Source organism: Ostrea edulis, chromosome 1, assembly GCF_947568905.1.
Source record: "Ostrea edulis chromosome 1, xbOstEdul1.1, whole genome shotgun sequence".
Taxonomy (NCBI): domain Eukaryota; kingdom Metazoa; phylum Mollusca; class Bivalvia; order Ostreida; family Ostreidae; genus Ostrea; species Ostrea edulis.
The window spans coordinates 70,671,895-70,695,063 of NC_079164.1; the positions used below are offsets into that span (position 1 = coordinate 70,671,895).

The 23,169-nt window shown below is 35.1% G+C and overlaps 1 protein-coding gene across 4 annotated transcripts in view; it reads right to left on the reverse strand.

The window, feature by feature from the left end:
- Window positions 1-23,169, reverse strand: part of LOC125683255 (short transient receptor potential channel 7-like) — a 94,003-nt gene that overhangs the window by 24,359 nt on the left and 46,475 nt on the right. For 3 of the 4 annotated variants that reach the window (XM_048924211.2, XM_048924221.2, XM_048924232.2), the window contains one exon: window positions 959-1,071. In XM_048924211.2, the coding sequence (XP_048780168.1) occupies window positions 959-1,071 (113 nt within the window). Of the gene's footprint in view, window positions 1-958; window positions 1,072-11,765; window positions 11,937-23,169 lie in introns of those variants that run through there. The other variant, XM_048924238.2, reaches the window with a different exon arrangement.

Sequence of the window (23,169 nt, forward strand, 5' to 3'; positions counted from 1 at the left end):
GTAGTCCAATCCTTTCATATCTAATTTAACGGGTTTTATAAACGAAAATAATTCAAGCTGTCTGCATTGTTGTCGATCACGCACAGGAAAAGATAACTCCTGCAATGAACCTAGCGTAGTCCAATCCTTTTATGTTGGATTTAAGGTAGTTCATAACAGTAAAGCTTATACCCTCTATGACACTATGTCACAAGATGGCGATTTGTGAAACTATTTGTATCGATCGATTTGTTTGTCTTTCATCGTAGCTCAGTGGTTAAAGCATTGGGCTGGTGAACCGCAGATCTCGAGTTCAAATCCGCTAGTCTTTAGTTCATATGTGTTGAAATAAATTTTTGAAAATCATGGTTTTATCCATCGTCGCAAACCACGGTTTTGAGTCCACTCACGCTCCCTCATAATCGGGTGATGATGGAGATAATCGAATAGAAGCACCCGTGGGTAACCGACGATGGGTTTTATCAAAATTTGCAAATTTTCTGCCATTTTTGACATATATAATTATTATATATCATTAAATCGTTGATGATTAAATCAATTCGTACTGATTTGAGAAACTATTTCAGGGTATAGTAAGCCACCTTAATGAGTTTTAGACGGGAGTGTTGAACACTGCATTTAATATCAGACTGAAATAAAATATTACCTTCCAAAGAAAAAAAAATCCCGTTTTAAATACCGTCATTTGCGTAAAAAAGGGCTAGGTTTTTCGTTCTACATGTGTATATAAACACTCCCGAGAGTTTCCGAAAGCTGGAAGTTTGAGAAGCGGTAGCGGATTCAAAACAGCTAATTTTAATTAGATTGGATATTTGGTACACATCGATCATTTATTGTTACAATACAATCAAATGGTACTCACCGGATCTTTTTTGTTGTAATTCGGATGCAATCTTCTAAAGTTACAATATAAACATTCGGAACTCACCGGATTTTCACTCTTACATTTGGTACTCACCGGACCTTTACTGCTGCTGGACTTTTCGCCGGCCAAGTTCAGACGAGATAGGGACTTCTTGTCCTTGTGTGATTTGTATGGCATGCTGTCGCTCACATCATTGCTCCGAGATGCTGTGGAAATAAAAATGGTTTCCTTTTTACATCTTAATTTGATTTACGTTTTCTTGCAAATAAATATCCTCTCCATAATTTATTAAATCTGGGATTCCAAGAAGTCTTGAGGAGACATCATCATCATGGCAATGAGTATCCACATGCCTCGAATTCATACCTCTGGAGAATAACTATATAACCCTGGTGTATGAGTGAGCAATATTTCACATGACTGTACAAGTTAGATAAAGTACTGAAGAGAATTTAAACACATGTAAATGGCTCAATTATCAAAACGTTACCATGTAAACCAGGTAGTTCCACGTGATGTTTGTCTGGATAAAACAATTATCAGTGATTATTCCGCAGCATCAAAACTGTCTTTGGATTTTGACATAACAATTGGTATAATTTGTCATGATTACTTTCTCGTGATATCACATTACTGATTTCGGATATGGAGGGTAACCAATCCTTTTTCTTTCAGATGGGGTGAGGAATTGTTATCCTAGATGACTGCATATGCGAGTGGATCTAACATATAATTTTGATTTGCTTTGATATTTCCCATTTTGAAATATCCATTATCTTACGTTATAAGTTTAACATGCATGCGTGTGTTCAACGTTTACATCTTTCGTGAATCTAATTATCGCTTAATTACACGTCTAAAAACCCACTATCTTTATAATTAAGATCTTCTCATTATCATTGAAAGCAACCGGCACCAGGAAGGATGGATGGCGATGGGTTTTTTTTTAAATTCTTTGTATGTACACGTACATCTGTATATTTAGTATTGTACAATATGTAGATTTACTGAGACATATTTTCTGGGTATGTAGTAGTATTGTATACACTGTACTTCGTAAACACATCTTTATATAGAACATTGGACATTTAGTATTGCACAATAAAAACAAAAACCACATAAAACGTAAACCTTAGTATCAGGTTTTGTATATCGCAGAGTAATACAATAGCCTTGGCTATTTAGAATTGCGTAGTGCATAATTACATTGCAAAAATACTATACAGCAGATGAATGTTAATAACTTATTTCACATAAATGATACAATGGTGAAAATAATTTCACAATTCTCACATTCGTTATATTTAAGAAATAAATGTCACTTTTGAAAATACACGAGAGTACTTCATGAAATATGCCGGTGTGAAGTGTCGCAGTACCTATTTTCGTTAATTTGCAAATTGTCGGAATTTCCAGCCATTAAAACAGACGTTCTATATTTATCAAGATTCATTCGCACATTGTTCACAACTGCACTTGTATTCACGAGGGAAAATGGCTATCGTTACAATTTGTAAAGATACCAAAGGCAGAAACATTGGTAATGTATATATTGTTACATACGATGCATATTATACTAAACAAAACTAATTACTGAAGGGCTATTGCAAGCATTAACGTATAGTTAAGTGCTGCAACTTTAATATCATGAATTGTGTTGATGCATGAAGATGTGAATGCTCTCTCTCTCTCTTCTCTGCAGTAAATTCCCGCAGTTCAAGGAAGGAAAAAAAGATAAGCTAGTTGAAATCGGTGAAGAGACAAAATAATCACAATATCTACACTATTCCCCCAGTAATCGATAGCAAGCAGGTGCCCCCGGCGGAGGTAGACAAGAGCAAAAAAAACCGCCACATACAAAGACACACCTTAACACCCATTGAGACGACAGATTAGTCTAATTTGTCTACCATCGATCTATGTTTCAGAAAAAATATCCCGATGAATTCAGACATATTTATAAAAAAGAGAAATTGGAAAAAATAACAATGGAATCCAAAGGAAGGTATGAGTTTTGATGGCCCTGTGTGCTGCTTCTACTCCCGTGACATGCCTGGGTTTTGTCCTAACTACATGTAGTACAGTGTTTGTTAAAGGTATGTCGAACCTGATACACGTGTAAACGTTTTATGACATACATAAAAATACTTTGACGAAATATATGCACTTTACATTCAACAAAATCATGGTATTTCAGTTCTAGAACGCACCTTGTACCGTGTGCAGGTGTGTATGGATAATTACTACATCGCTGTGTATATGTACCTTAGTGTAGTAAATATAAATGACTTTGAACGCATTTTTAAAACCTATATCATGAAAGTAATAAGAGATCAATTTTAAACATTTTCTGTCATGTAAATAGCTGTTCATTTATTGTCATTAATGTTTCACATCCCGTAGAATATTTGAAGTCGGTATCTTATTACAAGCCGCGAACGAGCGCTGTCTGTTCTGATACCGGTTTTCAAACTGTACATGCGTTTCTGTGGAATTAAGGAGGTATGCTACACCAGAGAAATCCGATATGGATGAAAAGTGGAGGAAATGTACAACAATCATTTGAAATTTAAAACTTTCAAATTTTCTTTATTCAGTCAAAAAATGCAGTTTTAGTAGAAAGCAATCTGAAAAATTTAAAACCCCTGCTGGACTCGAACCCGCGATCTACGTGCTAACCTACCGAGCTACACAACTAGGCGATGATTATCGAAATGAATAGACAAATATTGCTGATATTTATATTTTCATCTATGTTTTGAAAGGAAGTCAGTCATTATGACGATGTAGAGTACTCCTTAATGTTTTCGTTCACCGCCGCTGTGGTCTAGAGGTAGAACGTTCGCCTCGCATGCGAAAGGCCGGGGTTCGAATTCCGGCCGCGACAGACCCAAGTCGTTAAAACAGGTAGTGACTGTTCCATCGCCACCTGCAGGTGTGAATGTCATGGGTCCTCAGAGATGACCTTAAAAAACGGATGCCCCATTTCAAAAAAGGTGTGGCACGCAAAAGAACCCTCACTGCTCAATGGCCCTAAGCACCGAGCATAGGCCTACATTTGAAGCCATTCACCGGTATTCGTGACGTCTCCATACGACTGAAAAATTCTCGAGAGAGACGTTAAAACAAGACACAATCTGTGGGAATAATACGGTGGTATATTTAGGATTCGCAATATTTTGTTTTGATAAAAATGATGTCATGCGCACGACAAAAATGTGAGTCCTAAAAACAAATACAGGGAGACATCCCCACAAGTCCCTAAAAGATTAGATATTCTCCGCATGCTTAAGTATAAGGTAAATCGTAAAACACTTCAAAATATATTATATTTCATTCACTAGACCTTTTCTTGAATATTCTAATATTGTCTGGGACAAATGCTCTGAAAGAGACTCTAAACTATTAGAAGATATTCAAGTCAAAGCAGCAAGAATAATCACAGTATTAAGGTATTGATTCTTCACGTTCAAAACTAGATGAGGGACTAGGTTGGGGACTCCTACAAATAAGTCGCAAAATCCATATATTAGTATCATTTCATAAAATTATTATTGGCTATTCACCTCAGTATCTTTATGATTTAATTGAACCCTTTCACCCACCTACTAAAATGGAAAAATAAAATTTGAAAATTTTCAGCTCAAATCGTGTCCATGCCCCTTTAAGAACTCATAGCGTCCAATTCAAAATTCCTCATATTAGAACTATATCTTATATGGAAAGTTTCTTGCCTTCCACTGTTAAACAATGGGACAGCCTACAGATTACATGCCTCAGGGATATCTTATTTCAAAAGTCTTAAATTGCGTTCCTGTTTTTGCAAAAAAAAGTAGTGAACTTTTCAATTTTGGATATCGTCAATATAATATAATACATTGTCAACTAAGAAACAATGCAAGTAACTTGAAATCACAGTTTATCAGATACTCCAATGTGTACAAATTGTTTTAATTCATTTGAAAATGCCTACCATTACTTTTTTATTTGTCCAAATTATAGGTATTGCAGAAATGCATTGCTACAACAAATCATACACAATATTACAAATTGCTATAATCAACAACCTAAACTTGAACTGTTGTTCTATGGTAGTCCTAATCATGGACAAAAAATTAATATAAAAATGCTTGAAGCAGTACAAGTCTTAATCGCTGCAACAAAACATTTTGTTTAATTATTTTTCATTTTCAAAAATGTGAAATAATCTACTGTAATTCACTTATGTTCAAACCGGTATATCTTTCTCTTTTTGCATGTTTTTTATCTTGCTCTTTATCATATTTTTTCTACTTCTAGTAATTTTTTCTTCATTTGTTTCATGGTTATTTTCATTAGTACATATATAATATATTTGTATCTCTTTTATTCATATATCATATCTACATATGTGTGTTTGATTCATTATGACCTTGATGTAGGGAGAGGGTTGAAATAGACTATGCCTGCTGCCCAATCCCATTCACTTATTAGTGAATAAAATATTGTTTAAAATAAAAAAATAAAAATAATGATAAAAAACATCCCCGCATCTTGACTAGAAATGCAAAGTATTTAAGTATTACACAACAGCGTTCGCCCAGCCACGATATTGTTACAAAACACAAATGTGACAATGCGATAAATATCTATTTATTCATTATGAAATAAAGGGTGTGCAGTGTTTTGTGGACGCAAGACTATTTTGCGGATTCCCACAACTAAGTAAATATATAAAATGACCATGAGGTGAAATGGGCAGTTGAGTGGGGGTGTTGCTAAAACGCGGAGCGGAAAATGAAACGGAAGACGGAACGGAACGGAAAACGGGAAAGTATGTTGTATGGAATAATGACATGAGTAGGTCAGCATTTTGCAAAATAAAAGGTTTATCGTGAACAAGGGAAGCAGAAATTACAGAGAGAGTGGGAAGTCATCCACAGAATCCACAGTTTCATATACTTCATACTAATGCATATACATTTTAAATTGATTATTTTACCATGAAATATATTAATAATAATAATAAAAAAAATAATCATCCTGAAAAGACTTGAAGTTTGAAAATTTTACATCCCCCCCCCCCCCCCCCCCCCCCCCAGAAAACAGCATTGTAAAAGATGAAATAATTTTTTTCAACAATTTCCCCCAGACATAGCCTTTTTAGATCGAACTTGCTTTTATTTGTAATTTAGATATACATATAATATATGTATGTATTTATGTATCACGTCAAATTTTAAAGCGAACGAGTCCGGTGTGTATTTAAAGGTTTGTCTCATTTGGGATGAATTTATGTGAAAGTTCGTACATTTACCGATATCCTGTGGATTAGTCTCGAACCCGAAGAGATACAGCGGGAAAGAAAGATTGAAACATAACCAATGTAAACTAAGGTGAAATTTACGATCCATTAGTATGAGGAATTAACAGATATGAAATAGCTAAAAGGCTAACAAACAATTTATGCTTGAATGGAATTAAAAGTTCACCACATTATCAATCTAAATATTGAGATACAAGTATCTAATTTAAAAATAAACTGCTAGAAGTCCTCCCTATTTAGGATTGGAGTGCTGAGGTCACAAAGTTTCTGTTAGTTAAAAAATAATAATATCAAACACAAGATGTTTAACTTGTTGACTTAATAAGATCATGAATTGTCGTTGTAATATACATATCACACTCCCTGTGGTAAGTATACATATACACGGTATTACTAAGGGCCATTTTTGGCTATTCGTGGCTCTGGTTCTTTACATGTAGATGTGTGCTAATGGCGTTTTGCCACCGGGGGGGGGGGGGATTTAAAGCACGTGTGTTCTTTCGATTCTCTATCCATAGGTGTCGCTGCTCGCTAACACATCTGTCAATGCCGACATTTCAAAATTCTTGTAAAACGCTCTGTAAATTCTTATACAAACGTTTAACTTCGCTTAATCAATTTATGATGCAGAATTTTAAGATAAAATTGTTTTACCGCTGCTAAACAAATTCCGAAAATTTTTATTTTAATCATAATAAAGTATTTTCTTCCGATTTTTGGTGTAATCTTAGCTACATTCCTCATTCTAATTCTTAAATTCTGTTCCGTTCCGTTTCTTCTTCCGTTCCGTTTCGCGTTTTAGCAACACCCAGTTGAGTGCAGTTAAGTGAAAACTCCAAACATTTAATTGTATATACATGTATAGGCCATTTAGAATAGTTATCTTTTTGCGTAAAATTGTTTCTACTTTATTCATTCTAATCTAATCTAATCTTGCTTACTATAATAATCAAGATATCTAATTAAAGTATGACTTCACAATTTAACTCTTCATTCTGAAGGGATGTACAAAGTGTATATCGTCTTTGAGGTCCGATTGAAAAAAAACCCTCATGATCTGCTGCCTGATATCTTTGACGCTTGTGTCAATTTATTTTCTAGTTACTTTTAGGGACTTTCTCAGTATCTTCTCGTCCATACAGCGTTACGACCTCACGATGATCATAATGCCAATATCCCCGATCAGGCTGCGATCTGGAAAAAAAAAATTGGGTCGGGACCGCATCGACGTCGAAACCAAGCAATTTGGCAAACAAAGGTCCTCATTATGACCGTACTACGATGTTTCGGCGTCAAACGCGCTCTTGACACGCTTTCACAACGATTAAACGCAGACCAATGCCGACCAGCAGCCGATTTTACTGCGATTATACTGCGTTGCCGCTACGAAATACAGGATCATAATTACAATATTACACAGACCTAAAAGACTGTACGACGATATCGGTATGCCGTAATACCGATCATAGTACGCTTCTTGTCCGTCATGAATTCAGAGGGATCGTAGTGGGAGCGAGGTAGACGCGTAACTAGAAGACCCATATAAGTTCTTGACTACGACCATAAAAATCTCAACACGCTTCTTGTACAGTTATGACCTTTCTATCCCACTCATAAGAAACTTTACCCCGCTTCTTGTTTGCCAATTTTTTTGTTCAATTCTTTATTCCAAGATCCTAAATATGGTCAAAACAAGCGCGGAGAGAGCCTAGAGCTTCCCGAACACGGAGATCTTACCCTAATCATCTGCACCTCATCACTTTTCTCTCGCGATTTGCCACATTTTCCTCCAGATATATTGAAATTCTGGGGACCGACCTGAATTGTTCATTATATCCATAGTGTATCAATATAACTGATGTTGAACCTTATTAAATAATGTTACTGGTGACTTATTTTTACTTCAATATAACAGGTAGTTCAATCTAGGTGACTTCAATAATATTGGAGTAGACTGTACACTGTTTAACATAAATACTACCGTGCTTTAATATACACACTCAGAGATGGTAAACCGTCAGCAAAAACGTTGAAAACATTAAACATTTGCATGGTTGTAAAGATTACAAGACATGTGCACATTTCCAGCTTCACAACGTAGAGTGAACTTTTAAACTTTATTTTGATTTACGACTTTATATACTAATGTCCCTCATCGGCTTAAAAGATCTAAAGTCAGGTTGATCTGAAATCATTTACAGAATACGTAATAAAGGGACTTTCGCCTCCATAACCCCGATTTGGTCTTATACCTATGATATATTATGTTTATACTGATATTGAATGCTAGTATTTGTTGTTTTTCAAGTGTTAAATAAAATCCCTACTATGATGATAATTGTGGCGCTTCCAGGGAGTAGCCTCCCAAGAACACCCATTTTTTTTTTTAAATTAATGACTTGTAACATATACGGAATTAGACTGAATTGTCTTTACAACCCACGCTTTATGAACTTCCGGTGGATATTTTGGCAACCGAGATCAACAAAAGACACCTACCAGTTGGAACTTTTCCCTTTTAGAGTATCCAGGATCTGCATATTGATTACGGAGGTCAAATAGTCCCAGGGTAGAAAGTTACTGACCAATATGTCACTTCCAAAAGGGATGCAATCGATCGGCGGATCTGAAGTCCTCACCAGAACGGTTGCAAACCCAACAAATAGTTTTATTACTTTTTAAAGCCTTCTCCAATACGTCTGTATGATTAGAGAGAACATTTATTCACTGAGAGAGATGGAGGGATAAAGAGAGAGATAGAGAGACGGAAGTTTCTATATTGAAGGCTTCGGAAACATTAACTCAGATTGGTATAAATAAGTTTCTTTATAACAATTGGCAAGTCCAGGACGCCCTCTTTCTCATTGTGCAACTACTGGAGCGGTATTACAATTGCTATTTGCTGAGCGTAGATACATAATTATGGAATTTATGGAAGATTTGAAAATCAGTATACGGGTTCCAAGTTGCGTTTTACGGACTCTGCGGAGTAATTGGTGGTACATAACATCCCCACCCCCATTAACGATTTTCCTCGTCACGTTAAAAAATCCTGTTTGAATTATATCTGAAAAAGATATCTGCTTTATTCTAGACTACAAGAACTTGACAAGACTTCGCTTTGTCTCAAGCAAAGCCATACATTCAGATTTAAAATTTATTTTATACAAACTCCATACAAAAGTTACTGACATATTCTTCAGAGATAGCGAAGAAATGCTTTTTGCTTTTGGAGAGAGAGAGAGAAAGAGAGAGAAAGAAAGAGAGAGAGAGAGAGAGAGAGAGAGAGAGAGAGAGAGAGAGAGCGATGCAATGGATATATTGATATACATATACGTTTTTAAATCATGCATTATTACTTAAAGTTTTACTAGTATTCTGTATCTATTGCGCGCGTTCAAATCACAATACGAGGATAGGATGACACGAAGGCACGCTGGGCAGTGGTGATACTACGGTGGTTCCATCGCCATTGCGCCAATGTATCCGTGTCATCGCACCGAAGGACTGCAAGAATTCATCCATAACGTATGACTGGTGTACGTGATCCAAACCAAGCCTTATTCACATGAACAGCTGCATACATCTAAACAAAACAGTGTACTCTAAAATTGAACACGGCGTTCAATAACTCTCACACAGGACCGTAAGCAGACACGAAGAGGCACTAATACATGATTAAATCCCCAGGAGAGTGCAAAACTCTGGACAGTCAACAATTGATCCCAAACCAAGCATGAAATCGAGTAAAGAAAAAAGATCACCAGTTTGAATATACTCCAGTTCAGATATTTAAAATATGGAAAGGGTAGCCTTGTTTTCAAGGACATAGTGTGCAACCCTTTTCAACAACCACTCGTCTTTTCCTCTTTACAGCCCGGTTTACTCGAGACTACCTGTACACAATTTTGTCGTTATCTGTAATAATTACCTGTATATACATGTGATGTCACAATGGTAATGCATGTAGATGAAAGGTGAAGATAACGAACAGTGATCAATCTCATAAATCCCATAAGCAATACAAAATATATAGTTAGGCAAACACGGACCCCTGGACACATCAGAGGTGGGATCATGTGCCTAGGAGGAGTAAGCATCCCCTGTCGACCGGTCACACCCGCCTTGAGCCCTATATCTTGATCAGGTAAACAGAGTTATCCGTAGTCAAAATCAGTGTGTCACGATATGATGTAGTGATTTGAGCAATGTGGGTCGTGGATATTTGTCTGGATAGCTCAGTGGTTAGAGCATCTGACTAGTAATGAAGGGATCCCGGGTTCGATTCCTTGTCCAGACTCTAACGTTCCCCTTTCTTGTATTTGCACTGGTTGTCCTGCCATGGGCGAAGGCAAGTGAATTTTGTGTCTTCGAGGTCGACGACAACTTAAGGAGGGAGGAGTGTAGTATTTACAGCTATACGGACCACAAATATCAGCCTGATAGCTCAGTTGTTAGAGCACCTGCTGACTAGTAATGCAGGGGTCCCGGGTTCAATTCCCGGTCTAGCCCCCAAATTACAATCTGTACCTCCTTTCCTATACCACACTGTACAATGACCAGTCAATCTTAATATGAGGTACACTGTAATAAACAGCTTTAAGACATGAAAATTACATAAGAAAAAAAAATAATTCTTCGTTTTATAATATTTCTGGGAGAAGCTGATTGAATAGCTGTCATTAAACGCAAAACTGCAGGATGATACATGTATTTGTATTTTTTAATTTACTCACAAACCTTCATCTACAGCGTGCTTCATAATGCAATTATGTAATACGATGGCGCAAAGCATGCTACAGAAATGTAGGGTTTGTCACGTGCCAAACAATTAAATAGCTCACTACTTTGAGAAAATATTGAATCTTATTTGAATCCCTATTTTCCAAATGAATGTACATGTAAGACGAACACTTAAGTGGCTTCGTAAAATTTGATAAAATTGGGATAAGAATGGACATTAGCCTAGTTTCTTTAGCATCATTCTTTCTGTAATAGAGCATTTGAATGAAATATCATCGTAGTAAGATTACGAAAATGAATTTAGCAGAGGGAAATGCTTCATTGGGTTGGACAGATGGAGGCTCAATTCCTCCGGATTCTCCAGCAAATGGTACACCGTGTTTGTACGCCTCTTCCGATAAGGCAAAGTGGATAGAATTAATGAAATTAACATATGGGGGGATGCATAACAAACTTCAATTGAAATAGAAGGATTTTTCAAAATTATTTTGATGTCTGCCTTTCTCTTTATAAGATTTAGACAATTTGGTCTTTCCTGTCAAATGTTTCACATCAAAAGTACAAATAAATTAAAATCCATGTCAAATATGCCATATGTTTTGGGAATAGTGAAAACTTGTATCCACATATTGATGTCACTAAAATCAAACCAAATGATTACATAATTTTTTTTTTTTTTAAAAATACAAACCCATATAAATTCCGCACTGATAGTACGAAATTACAAATTAGTTATTATATTATATATGAATATCAAATTTAACAAAATCATTTACTTTTAAGTTTAGTAGCTGAATAACCTTAAAAATTTAACAGACACAAAACTTCACATGTATATTGAAATGTACTCACACGTTGGGAAGGTGGAACAGCGCTTAAGGGCGCAGTACTTGTATTTGCGTCTTTCCATCGTATTGCGTACAGTAACAACCTTAAAATCTAGTCAGTTTCATTCGTATGAAGCCTCACGCCAAATATTGCTCTCCAGGAAAACGAAGTTAATTATGATAAACGTGATGTAACGCAATTAGTTCACAACAAATGCAAAACGAGCAAGCTATGACGGCCCATGTGGTTGTCTTACAGAAGATACTCGAAATTTCTAGAGCTCAGTAAGAAATATATTTATGACTACCATAACATCAATGTTCACATAAGGACAGCCTATTCAACAAAGGGTGAGGGAATTATCTTAATCGATTGTCCTTATTTTTTGTTTAGCTCATTTTCCAAAGGAGATTATATATGTAGCTTGTTCCAAAAACAGAATCATGGGACAGGGCGGATAGAGTGTTGATTAACCCCGAATCGACATCTCATCAGGAGATATTCCTTCCGCCGCTGGCGTTTTCTGATGGGGAAAAGCTCTCGCGTAAAACCGAAGGGCTCAAAACTATCTATCACCCGGAAAATATAAATATTTATTGTTTCTAAATGAGGAGGGACATCTTTAGTTGATAGAAGGTTAACTTACAGTTCATTGTCTAAAATGCAGTTTTATACCTTAAATCATTTTTTTCATTTTGAACAGGAAATGAGGACTGTTAAGATTCAAGACAGATAAAGCTTTGAAAATAAATGATTTCATTTACGAATGAAAAAATCTTTAATTACATTCCATTATATCAGATTTTTATCACAAATGTAAATTATTCACAGCTGCAGCCACACAAATAAATAGAAACAACGACTTACCGAAATATTCATTTCTAAAGTAATGCTATCACTTGCTAGGGCAGCTGAACATTGCTTTGATTCCGTGAACAACCTGTACATTTTTTATGATTTGTTTGTATTGAGATGTGTGGCTAACAGAAGGTCGGAAGAATGGCAGTTTTTGCTGTTCTCATTTTTCACAGAATCTCCGTGCCAAAACGGATAAACTGCTGAAATCAAGCGATAATACGTCATTTATTGCACATGTACGTGATCCATATCCAATATTGGTATACCCAAATCGAAATTTTCTTGATCTCAAACGACTGATATAATGAGCCGATCTACCTTAATTTAGACCTGATCTACCTTAATGTAGAGCTGATGGTCTTCCTAAAATATCTTTAAATCAAATTAAAAAATAATTCAAATCATCACCTTTCTTTAATTAAATCATTTAATTTGTCAGAATTTTTTTTATCATAATGTATAAACATTAAAAGCGTCTTATGATGGAACTTGTAATTTATTTTACCTTAATTAGTTAGAGCTCTTGGATATACGATATTCCATAATTCATCACTGGGGCTGCTCAGATACATATATACATGTAACTGTTAGTCGTTAAGTATTTTTAATGCTACATATTTAGTATAAAATAAAGGCATTAATATCATAACTTGTCTCAGAAGACTTTCCACATATCGTATTTTAACCATCATGAACTTTCGTGTACGGTCGACCTCTTTAGCGTTGAAGATGTTGTCTAAACTCCCTTTAGCCGACAGCTTAACACAAATCTATAGAGCTCCATCAACTAGACTGATAATCAGCCTCACAATGCAGTTTTTTGTTAGTCTGATACAACGTTAACATCTTTTGGAGCTAGGCATTAAACTGTGAATTGTCTTTTTTCCCGTTTAGATTGTCCGAGAGGTCGTTAAATCCCCATTAGATATACGACATATGGCAACGTACGTTAAAAATGTGTTTTCTTCTATACTGACAAAATTAAAAACGTCAAATCAAATTTTCCTATGATGGTGAAAAAGATGCCAATTTTATTTCCCCCTTTTCAAGTCTTTTAATATGGGAATTAATCACGTTTTAATCATAATATTTCACAATAACCTCCATGCCTTTCGACCTTGCGATATTTAGGTCTTTGGGGAGATATTTGAATAGATCCCTATTTGAATCGACCTCGAATAAAGTTCAGTTTGCGTGGAAAAATCGATAATGATTGATCTCTAGAGATAGAAACAGTCAGCATAAAACTTCCCGCGGTTTTAGCACTATAAACAAAGGAAGAAATACGAAATATAGGACAATTGTCACTTTAAAAAAAAGTACAATGTATGTATATATATATATAATTCCAACGTTATTTATTACAATTGTTTTGATTGGACAAAAATAAAGCTGAACAAGAGTTTATACATCAATAAATCCGAAAACGCGATTTATTCATACACATCTGAAAACAAATAACATAGTGTGGGGAAACTATTCAAATTTTTGCAATTGTTAATAAAGTGAATGAATTGGAATTACAAGAATCAAACATTCTTTTTGAAGAATTTATCGATGTGTAAACTCCGGACATTTTACTAACAAACTTAACATAAAAGTGCTTCGCACTTTTATTCAGTTTGTGAGTAAAATGTCCGGAGTTTACACATCGATAAATTCTTCAAAAAGAATGTTTAATCCTATAATACACACACACACACACACACACACACACACACACACACACATATATATATAAAAATATATATCAAAATTGCTGTGACGTATGTACACGTATCAGAAGAGCTCAATCTAGAAAATAGATGTCTCTACACAGTTCTCTTTGAATATTTCTAGATATCTTCTGGGTTCTGGTCAAGTTGCAAGTGGACTTTATTATTGTCCTATTGCCCCATGAATCGATTTTAAGTGTTGTTTTCTCGTGGGACCATGTCTCACCCAGTTTCCCCCGAACATTTCGTATACAGTCTCTATTACTATGTAAATGTCAGTAGCGCACGTGCTTATTTTGCCGACATGCATGAACATATCCAACTTGGTCAAAAAAAAATTTAACTTTGGTACTTACATTATATTTAACTTCGATATAACTTTGATTCTTTAGGGTAAAAATGTCGATATTTTGAGTTGGGTTGAAACAGTTGGATACTATGATTTTAAGAAGTTGAAAAATATCTTATGGCACCAAAATAATCACTCAAAATTCTGATACCCTAATTCACTTTACATTGTAAAGACCTCGATACTATGAGCTCGAATGTACGCCGTTGACATGAGGCTTTATATGTAACATGAATACAATTTATCGTACAGAATGTAATTTATTCCCACGATTTCTCAATTAAGTCCAAAACAGTTGGGAAAATTGTAAAGAGTTATATATTTCAACTTTTGAAAATTGGAGAAAAAATTTACATTTAAAGTCCCCTATTTTTTTCCTTCATATTTTTTGCTTTAGCCTTCTTACAACTAAACTAAGTCAAAATTGTATATATCAACTCATGATTCCATGTTTTGGATTGTATCGAGTGTCGTATAGGTATCATCAGAGGCCTTTTCTTGACCTACTGTCGCAGGACTTCTCGTTCTCCACGGTAAAAATAATATTCTAAGTTTCTTTGTGCCCCCGTTTTGTTGAATTACTAGTTTTCGAAGCAATGTTAGAAGGTCATAAGAGATTGCAATGGTACTTGTAGTCTTAAACTTCAGCCTAGAGATTCGAGCACCTCATTTTAACGTACATACGTGACGTTTTCGTCATATTGTCCTTCGGCTGAAAGGTTGATTTTCGGTATACCGTAAATCATGTTTCCGCACAACCTTGCCAAAACATTTCTGAATGTGAAAACTGTAAACGAACATTGATTGCCCAGTAACTCCTTATAACACCCCAACTAATGATTTTATCTTGTTTTGCTTTATTCGATAGTCCAAGTTAAACAAGAGGGAGTGCGCTACAATGCCTCTCGTATGAAGTTAGCTTATTTCTAAAATAAAATCTCCCCGTGGACACAAATGAATGACGTTTTTGTAGAATGTTGTAAACTTATAGCATTGATTAGAAAACAGAAGTTTATCATTGCTATCGAGGAAAGGAAACTATCTCAAATTATCGATGTTTTCAGTATTTTGACACTCTAATCCAGTCATCCTGAATTGAATTCATTGCCATCTCGTCTCTGTATTTTCATCAAATTTCACGATTTCTTACGTAAGCACTCACTTAACGACACCTCTGTGTCGTATTATTCCCGATCTGTCGTCCTAACCCTTCACATATTTATCAATTAGGCCTCTAAACTTGAAAACCCAAGGTGAAAGTGTGAAATAAATTTGTTTTATAATTAGGCATCTCAGTTACTTTTGTTTTCTATTCACGTTTAGATTTCCTTTTAATTTGGTTACTATTTATAGAATCAAGACAGGAGTACCTTTTTAACATGCTGGTTACGGAGGTACTCTATATCGTCATAATGGCTGACTTTCATTTAAAACATGGATGAAAATATAAATATCAGCCATACTTGTCTATTCATTTCAAAAGTCATCACATAGCTGACTAGCTCAGTGGGTTAGCAAATCGACTGCTGAACTGTAGATCGCGTGTTTGAGACCAGAAGGGGTTTTATTTTTTTTTTCCGCATTGCTTTCTACTAAAACTGCATTTTGTGACTAAATAAAGTAAATTTGAAAGTTTTCAATTTCAAAACAGTGTTGTACATATCCTCCGCTTTTCATTCATATCAAATTTCTCTGGTGTAGCATACCTCCTTAAAGAGACAGGGCCTAATTACGAGATACGGAGTGAAACTGCAAAGGATGAGAATAATCCTCGTGAAACAAATAGTTATTTCAATATGATTCTAATTCAGTCGTTGACGTACATGAACGGATGATTTGTCAAAACAGTCCTGTAATCAATAATAAAAAGATATTATTTGACATTAAGTTTGAAGGGCGTTTTGCAGCATATTTGTGGTGCTCGTATGGGTAGAAAAAACATGAAAAACTATCTACATAGCAGTTTTAGTTTCTGGAGTATTTGTTCCCAAGTGTTTATGAACTGAGACAGAGTTATGAAAAATCCAGTAATCTGTTTAAACAACAGATAGGCTAAGTGTCTACACACTGGAGGGAACCCGGGGCAGGCTGACAACAGTAAACATATCTTGCAGAAAATCAATGCAACCTGAGAGCGAGAACACGTGCAGAAATCAGGAACTCGAAAGATTTAAATCACAAGCTGATACTCCACACTCGTTATTTCTTCTCCAATTTAATTTTCTGTCATTATTTCTGGTGCCATTTGCATATTAGTACCGATAAACCTGACACAGAGCCGAAGAACTAATAAGATTTTTGAGAACCTGCTTCCTTGTTAATTATTGATATTAATATCCGTCTACAAACTCTGATATGCACAAATTATGTAAATTGTCAAGATATTAAAACCGATTCATCAATGATAATCATGCTTCTAAGTAGTGACAACGGAATCTCTAAAAAAGAAACCTTTATCAAATTAATTAAGTTTAAATACGGACAAATTGTTATATAATAATGAAACTTTCTATGGAATTTAACAACCCCGAGAAATGTCTGTAGACAGTCAGTTACAAACCTGACAATTTTCTGTAGACAGTCAGTTACAAACCTGACAATTTTCTGTAGACAGTCAGTTACAAACCTGACAATTTTTGATAAGTGTTTTGCTTTGTTGAGGATTAATATTTTTAATATCTAAATATCAATAAGAAAGAGATACAATTAAAAAAAAAGTTCTGGACACCATGTTGCGTTTATCTTACACACACACAAATATATTTATATAAAGGTGAAGATAACGAACAGTGATTAATCTCAGAATTCTTACAAGGAACATGATAGAGAGTTGGGCAAACCCGGACCCCTGGATATACCAGAGGTGGGATCAGGTACCTAGGAAGACTAAGTATCTCCTGTAGACCGGATACATCTGCCGTGAGCCCTATATATTGATAAGGTAAACGGATTTATCTGTAGTCAGAATCTGTGCCAAGAGCGGCCTAACAATTGGTATGAAATACGTCAGACAGCATTTGACCCATTGACAGGTTGTGTTGGCAAAATAAATCGTCATTACGACTATAGAATATGCGAAATGCTGACATTAAACGAGGCTGTTGAAACCCCTGTAACATCAACTTGTTTGTCAATAGGCTGCTTTATTTTACAAAATGATCATACGCAGAACAAGCTCTTGGTTATCAAATCAGTTGAGAGATATAAACACCATATGCAGGTGATAATGGAATATTGCTACATAAATATGAGAAGATGACGATGGAGAAGCTGAAATCATCCCGTTTGTCATAAAGTTGAGTTTGTTAGTTTGCCGTTAATATCTATTTTCAATAAAATATCTGAATACGAAGCAGACGTGGAGGACTCTGAGGATCCGTGGATGTCTTAGCAAATAATAAGTCCGACGGATTTTTCAAATTTCCTTATGAATGTGCTGGAGTTGTGAACAATGCAAGTATAAATCTTGATAAATATAGTACATCTATTTCAATAACAGGGAATTTCCCACAGAATTTAAAGTAGATGTAAATTTGCAAACACATGAGGGTATAAACTGCGGCGCTTCCTACTGGCATACTTCATGAAGCGCGTTATTCTTAAACATACATATATATCATGCAACCTAAAATATATCGATGAAATCAGCAATGAATGACTTTATTTAAGTGCGACACTTTCTAATCCATTCAGATTAGACAATGCAGTGTGTGCTTTATTCTGATTTCAAATAAATTAACATAGGATTGGTAAATGGACCATAATATCACCGATATTATGTCCTAATGAATATAAATGACCAAGCATTCAAGAAGTATTAGAAGCATGTTGGGGTTAGCTTTATTTGATTAATAGCAATCGGAGTTTGAAAATGGTTCTTTACAAAATAAACAAAAAATAATGGGAAGAAATCGATTTCTGAAATTAGAATCACATTCATATCCTTTCGACTGCAGGAGATTTTAAAGAATGTTCCGCTGAAGGGGGTGGGTAGAAAAAAAATCCTTTAAAATACGAACTACTGTATCATTAGCAAATACTCTGCATCAAGGAAAAGTATATTTAATGTCCTACAGAATAAACATAGGAATCAGTCCTTCTAGTGTCCAAAGGCCTAAGCAGGGGTCACTACGACAGAAGTATTTTGATTTTAGGATGTATCCCCCCCCCCCCCATCTTTCGTATTTCATTTCCTTCGGTCATCTGCTATTGAGTTTTCTCTTTCTTTTGACACCCGAATTGTGTGTGTGTGTGTGTGTGTGTGTGTGTGTGTGTGTGTGTGTGTGTGTGTGTGTGTGTATTTAGTGGAACCTCTACCAGTCCAATTTTGAAGAGTGTATAAATCCGGAAAAATGTTTTCATGAAACTCCTTTGCATGTCTAGTATTTAAGGAACTATAACATTGGACAGAATAAAAGTAAACTTTTGTAATTTTCACAAACGAAAGAATGCATTTTCCCCTTCCGTACTATTCCAGATATGTTATGATATCCTCCCCTGGGCCCGGCGCTGAGGGTCACACCCTCTGTTTTAGGCCATTACGCATTTTATGGTTATGACTGTGGAAAGGATAAAGAAACTACCAGCGGGATTGTTGGTTCCTTATCATAGAGAGTAACACGTTTCATTCAGTATCTAAGTGACAAATTATTTATATCACCTAGTCACAACTAATTATTTTTAACCATTCTTAATACACTGTATAATGTACCCGATACGTGTATAAAAGGTATGCGATGAACGAGCCTTAGCTTCGTATTCTAGCATCTCATATATAGCGACCAGTTCGGATTTGTTGATTTCCCATCATCAAGGATGAATGTCACTCATTTGGTGACAATCATTTCATCTAGCCGAAATTAAATTGTTTTAGGAAGAGACACAGGTCCGCATTATCTTTGCGAAGTCATGACAAAATATTTTCAAACGTCTGGAATACACCCAAAACCACTATTGATACAATCTAATTAAAATTAGATGTTAGATTCGCTTACGTACTCGCATACATAACGTATGCGAGTACGCGAGCGGATCTAACATCTAATTTTAATTAGATTGCTATTGAGATTACATATTTACTGCTATCGGTTAGTCTATTATATATTTACTTCTATCGGTTAGTCTATTATATATTTACTGATCCCGTGGGGATCCGGATTAGAATAGGTCATCAGTCAGGGCCGTAACTGCCGATGAGGCAGACGAGGCAACTGCCTCGTCTGATTTTTTGGCAAAAAAGAAAATAAAATTATATAAATGTTATATTATAGGATATATGTTTAAAATGAAGACAAGCACCTTTGTCTTTGACACCATATTACGATTCTTTACATAGTACAAATGAAACACAAACATGATAAATTGGGATTTAAAAAGTGTCATTTTCAGTCGTAAAGTCAATCGGCGGCCCCCAATCCCCTGCCTCCCCTGATTTAGAACCCTACTTACGGCCCTGTCAGTACTCCTTGCTTGTCATAAGAGGTGACTAAATGGGGCGGTCCTTCGGATGAGACTTCAAAAACCAAGGTCCCGTGTCACAGCAGGTGTGGCATGATAAAGATCCCTTCCTGCTCAAAGGCCTTAAGCGAGTATGCGAGCGGAATTTTAATTAGATTGCTATTGAGATTACATATTTACTTCTATCGGTTAGTCTATTATATATTTACTTCTATCGGTTAGTCTATTATATATTTACTGATCCCGTGGGGATCCGGGTTAGAATAGGTAATCAGTACCCCTTGCTTGTCGTAAGAGGTGACTAAATGGGGCGGTCCTTCGGATGAGACCTCAAAAACCAAGGTCCCGTGTCACAGCAGGTGTGGCATGATAAAGATCCCTCCCTGCTCAAATGCCATAAGCGCCGAGCATAGGCCTAAATCTTGCAGCCCTTCACCAGCAGTGGTGACGTCTCCATACGAGTGAAAGATTATCAAGAGCGACGTTAAACAATATCTAATCAAACAATGATAGATTTACTGCTATCGGTTAGTCTATTATGTATTTACTGCAATCGGTTAGTCTATTATGTATTTATTGCTATCGGTTAGTCTATTATATATTTACTGCTATCGGTTAGTCTATTATATATTTACTGCTATCGGTTAGTCTATTATGTATTTACTGCGCTTGGTTAGTTTATTATGTATTTACTGCTATCGGTTAGTCTATTATATATTTACTACAATCGGTTAGTCTATTATGTATTTACTGCTATCGGTTAGTCTATTATACATGTATATTTACTGCTATCGGTTAGTCTATTATGTATTTACTGCTATCGGTTAGTCTATTATACATGTATATTTACTGCTATCGGTTAGTCTATTATGTATTTACTGCTATCGGTTAGTCTATTATATATTTACTACTATCGGTTAGTCTATTATATATTTACTACAATCAGTTAGTCTATTATGTATTTTCTGCTATCGGTTAGTCTATTATACATGTATATTTACTGCTATCGGTTAGTCTATTATGTATTTATTGCAATCGGTTTGTCTATTATGTATTTATTGCTATCGGTTAGTCTATTATATATTTACTGCTATCGGTTAGTCTATTATGTATTTACTGCTATCGGTTAGTCTATTATGTATTTACTGCTATCGGTTAGTCTATTATGTATTTACTGCGCTTGGTTAGTTTATTATGTATTTACTGCTATCGGTTAGTCTATTATACATGTATATTTACTGCTATCGGTTAGTCTATTATGTATTTACTGCTATCGGTTAGTCTATTATGTATTTACTGCTATCGGTTAGTCTATTATATATTTACTACTATCGGTTAGTCTATTATATATTTACTACAATCGGTTAGTCTATTATGTATTTACTGCTATCGGTTAGTCTATTATACATGTATATTTACTGCTATCGGTTAGTCTATTATGTATTTACTGCTATCGGTTAGTCTATTATATATTTACTACTATCGGTTAGTCTATTCCATATTTACTGCTATCGGTTAGTCTATTATGTATTTACTGCTATCGGTTAGTCTATTATATATTTACTGCTATCGGTTAGTCTATTCCATATTTACTGCTATCGGTTAGTCTATTCCATATTTACTGCTATCGGTTAGTCTATTATGTATTTACTGCTATCGGTTAGTCTATTCCATATTTACTGCTATCGGTTAGTCTATTATGTATTTACTGCTATCGGTTAGTCTATTATATATTTACTGCTATCGGTTAGTCTATTCCATATTTACTGCTATCGGTTAGTCTATTATGTATTTACTGCTATCGGTTAGTCTATTATATATTTACTGCTATCGGTTAGTCTATTCCATATTTACTGCTATCGGTTAGTCTATTCCATATTTACTGCTATCGGTTAGTCTATTATGTATTTACTGCTATCGGTTAGTCTATTCCATATTTACTGCTATCGGTTAGTCTATTATGTATTTACTGCTATCGGTTAGTCTATTATATATTTACTGCTATCGGTTAGTCTATTCCATATTTACTGCTATCGGTTAGTCTATTATGTATTTACTGCTATCGGTTAGTCTATTCCATATTTACTGCTATCGGTTAGTCTATTATGTATTTACTGCTATCGGTTAGTCTATTCCATATTTACTGCTATCGGTTAGTCTATTATGTATTTACTGCTATCGGTTAGTCTATTATATATTTACTGCTATCGGTTAGTCTATTCCATATTTACTGCTATCGGTTAGTCTATTCCATATTTACTGCTATCGGTTAGTCTATTATGTATTTACTGCTATCGGTTAGTCTATTCCATATTTACTGCTATCGGTTAGTCTATTATGTATTTACTGCTATCGGTTAGTCTATTATATATTTAATGCTATCGGTTAGTCTATTCCATATTTACTGCTATCGGTTAGTCTATTATGTATTTACTGCTATCGGTTAGTCTATTATATATTTACTGCTATCGGTTAGTCTATTCCATATTTACTGCTATCGGTTAGTCTATTCCATATTTACTGCTATCGGTTAGTCTATTATGTATTTACTGCTATCGGTTAGTCTATTCCATATTTACTGCTATCGGTTAGTCTATTATGTATTTACTGCTATCGGTTAGTCTATTATATATTTACTGCTATCGGTTAGTCTATTCCATATTTACTGCTATCGGTTAGTCTATTCCATATTTACTGCTATCGGTTAGTCTATTATGTATTTACTGCTATCGGTTAGTCTATTATATATTTACTGCTATCGGTTAGTCTATTCCATATTTACTGCTATCGGTTAGTCTATTCCATATTTACTGCTATCGGTTAGTCTATTATATATTTACTGCTATCGGTTAGTCTATTCCATATTTACTGCTATCGGTTAGTCTATTCCATATTTACTGCTATCGGTTAGTCTATTATGTATTTACTGCTATCGGTTAGTCTATTCCATATTTACTGCTATCGGTTAGTCTATTATGTATTTACTGCTATCGGTTAGTCTATTATATATTTACTGCTATCGGTTAGTCTATTCCATATTTACTGCTAT